We start from the raw sequence: 3912 nt of genomic DNA on the forward strand, positions 1-3912 counted from the left end.
ACAAAGCACTTATGTGAGAGTGAGATAAAAATAAACTAGAAAGGTGCGCTCAGGGGAGCCCATATCTCCACCAGGAAGAACACCACAGTGATAACTTGCAGAGACTGATGCAGAAACGTCAAACTGCATGCTTGTAAATGGAAAATGGTGCATTTATCTTTATCCAACGCACTCTACAGTGTGCTTCACAATCACCCACACACAGACGGTCGAGGCAACCTTGTAAGCCACCTAACCGCTCAGAGGGAGAAGTTCAGGAATGCTCACTTTGGCACGAAGCCTGAGATCGAAAAAAATAAAATTAAAAATTAAACAAACTAATAAATATAAAGTAAAACTGTTCATCACTTGCACTTGTAGGTGAGCTGTTTGCGATGATAGTAGATCCAGGCAGGGGCAGCAACAAGCCCACTGACGAATCCAATGGCAGAGCCCAGACTACAGGAAACAGGCCACGCCTGCCATGGCCTGTCCCAGTTCAGGGGTATGAAGAAGGCTCCCATCCAAGCTCCAACCACAGTGCTGGCCACAGTAATCCGGAGGGAGCTGTCCCACACAGTCTTGGCCCCATGGCGAGTGAACACTCGTATCCAGGCCTGGACGTCGGGACCCAGGACACACAGACACCTCAGTGTGGTCAGAGAGGTCAGCAGCACGGCCAAGGAGAAGGTCTCCGCGGCCGATTCAATAAGCGGCGCTCCGTAGAGAACCACGACAGTGTGGTAGAACAGGCAGGAGAGGAAGAGGTAGAGGCAGGAGCGAAGCAACCTGGACAGTGGGTTAGGGTCAGCAGTGGGTGAGGCGATGCCTAACAACCAGAAGGCCGAGATATTGACGGCCGCCACAGCTCCGGCCAGGCAGTAAAGCCACAGCAGGTGTGTTTCGTACACCGAGAAGCCCCGAACCAGGACCGCAGGTACCACAGTGGACATGATCACCGAGGAGGCGAGGATGGCATGTGAGGACGCCATGGTTCTGAGTTCCTGGTCCCACATAATGGCGGACGTCCCGGCGGTTACTAGACACTAACAATATGACACCCCGTGGTTTGTTTTAAAAAACAAAGTGAGCAGCGGAGACCATGCTACCTCTCTTCCATAAACATGGAGCGCCACCATGGAGACATGAGCACCACCTGAGACAGTCCTGTGCACACTGCATCGTAAGTGAGACTTTAGAATATTATGGTGATGTTAATCAGATGCAGGCTTTAACTGAATGAAAATCCAAGTCCAAATTTGGAGTCATACTTCATAAATACATCATAGATACGTCATAGACGACTGACGTCACGCGCTGGCCACGTGAAGTCATGCCATTCCCAAGATCCACATGATTTTTTTTTAATATTAAATATTTAACTTTAATTATATAGAATGATTAATTATAGAATGATGAAAGGTCAGGGACTCGGATAGGGCCGAACCCTTGAACAAATTTGACATTGTACATCATAGATAAGTGATAGACGACTGATGTCTCAGACTGACCACTGCATGAAGCCAAGCCATGTTGATTTTACAGTGTAGATTTGGGGTCCCAGAGATGTACCACAGTGTACACACTCTGAGTTACAAATCCATTAAGGGTCCCTTTGTACCTCTGGTGGACTGGACGTTGAGAACCAGTGATGGAGCCCTGGTTGGCAATCAAGACCTATAGGTCTATCTGGTCTATCAATGGACTATCTGAATATAATTAAAAGTGAGGGGCACTCTTATCATCATACATCATCATGACGTAACATGTTTATTTGCTCAAACACATATATATCTTTAAATACACCAAGTCTCTGTACGTCTGTCTGTGTGTAATCCATGTAACTCGAGAACCATTCGCCCCACCGACTTCAATTTCGACACACGCGTTCCACGCCACACCACTTATATACTCCTTGGTTTCTGTTGTGTGTAAACAAAAACAATAATAGCAATGCATAACAGATGTCCTCCAAACCCCACCTCCAGTCGCTGTCATCAGAACGGATTGCTCCCTGTGTCCAGCTCACACAGGTGCAGCCCCTCAAGCCTATTAATTGTGCGACAGAGAGGACGGCCGAGAATAGCCGATGTCAAAGCTCACAATGGTGAGCTCATTTTATGAAAACCATGCTCTTGTGACTTAAATTGTATACAGTATGTACTGTACTTTACAATGCGTAAAATCGTTGGTGCTTTGCGCTCCTGCGTCTTTCTTGTCACCCAAACTCGCCCCAGGCGTACAGTCGACGGAACTGCTCAGTCTGGTATGAGCGGTTAAACCTAACCTTATCCTTAACCCCAGTAAAACTATGCCTAAACCTAACCCTATTCCTAAACTTAACCCCAGTAAAACTACTATACGAATACTAATAAAGAATACAAAAACCGGCACACAGAGTGATCGGTGTGAGGTCGGCAGAAATTAACGTATGTTAATGTGGGATGTCCTTGTGACCCCTTCAGTTCAAAATTGTCCTCTGCGCAGACTGCGCCCCTCTACTCAAAATCAACATCAGAAATACTTTTGTTTCTCTGTATTCCTTAGTGCCTTGGCATGGTGCAGAGCTGAGTGCAGGTCAAGGTTTAGGACTCAAATTCAATATGCAAGACTTGAGGCAACAGGATGGGTTTAAAACTGGTGCATTACTGCAACCAGGAAACACGAGGAACACAGAGAAAACTAGAAATGCACTTGCACACAAATGCCTTGCACACAAGTACGCCATCTATTATACAACTGCTGTTCTAACGTTATTGACCTTATACCTACCTTGAAACGTACCTTAGTTACTGTATGTCACCATCAACAGCCAATAAGGGACCACCATTCTTACCCCAACATATATACATACAGTACATACATTCATATACCGATCACCAAACGTACCGTAGTTATGTCATCAAGATTGGTGGTCCCTTATTGGCCGGTGGACAACACAGACATACCCAGCCAATTGCAGTACTTGTGCACTCTGCTTGCGCAACAAAATACAAAACACTGGGAGCACAAGGGGGAAAAACTGTGGCAATTGAAACACTAACACTTCACAATGAATAAACTAGCAAGAAACCATCAGGGACAGGGGGTATAAATACACAAGGAGACACAGGTGAACTAACTGACAATCGACACATGCTACTACTAGGACACAAAACAAAGGCTAATCACAGGACTGGTGAGACAAGAGACAATTAAGGCAGGTAACAGCAGCAACAGAGGAAACCAGTACCACTTGAACACACTAAATAAATGTACACTACACAACAGTCATGCGTGCGTGTAACCCGAACCCTAATTCTGCATGAAAAGTGTGTTCTCCATGCCAATCATGATCAAACGGCTACCTACAGGCAGCAGTAATCAATCCAGATGAAATGTGAGTGGTCCATACCTTATAACTCTATGGTCCATAGACCAACAGTAGACGGGACTAAATGCTCCGACACACAGTTGGTTAATAAGCCTGTCAGGTCTGTTTAATATCCTGAATCGACTATAGTCAGGCCCGGATAGGCAGCCATATGCAACACTGATTACAGAGTATGTATAGTGTGTGTGTGTGTGTGTGTGTGTGTGTGTGTGTGTGTGTGTGTGTGTGTGTGTGTGTGCGTGCGTGCGTGCGTGCGTGCGTGCGTGCGTGCGTGCGTGCGTGCGTGCGTGCGTGCGTGCGTGTGGTAAGAGAGAGAGAGAGAGGTAAGGGGAATAAATTGTTGATATAGGCTATGCTTTGCCGATTACACGCGCGTGTGTGAAGTCTATAATTCCACTCAATTAACGCCTGCCCCTTGTCTGATGGGTCATCACTCAATTACACAACCCTAGGTCAACAACTCTCACACTAATTTACATGTAACATCAATAAAGAACACGCATAATACAAATACACATGCATTGCACACTCAACACTCATTTAAGCACACACAGTGTTGC

General features: G+C 46.0%; 1 protein-coding gene across 1 annotated transcript; it reads right to left on the minus strand.

The window, feature by feature from the left end:
- Window positions 1-344: 344 nt before the first annotated feature.
- Window positions 345-995, minus strand: LOC306924888 (phosphatidylinositol-glycan biosynthesis class F protein-like; the record flags this gene model as incomplete). The annotated part of the gene is made up of 1 exon (XM_079503572.1): window positions 345-995. The coding sequence occupies one exon, from the start codon at window positions 993-995 to the stop codon at window positions 345-347; it is 651 nt and encodes a 216-aa protein (XP_079359698.1).
- Window positions 996-3912: the final 2917 nt, after the last annotated feature.

Source organism: Electrona antarctica (genome assembly GCF_951216825.1).
Source record: "Electrona antarctica genome assembly, chromosome: 6".
NCBI classification, from domain to species: Eukaryota; Metazoa; Chordata; class Actinopteri; order Myctophiformes; family Myctophidae; genus Electrona; species Electrona antarctica.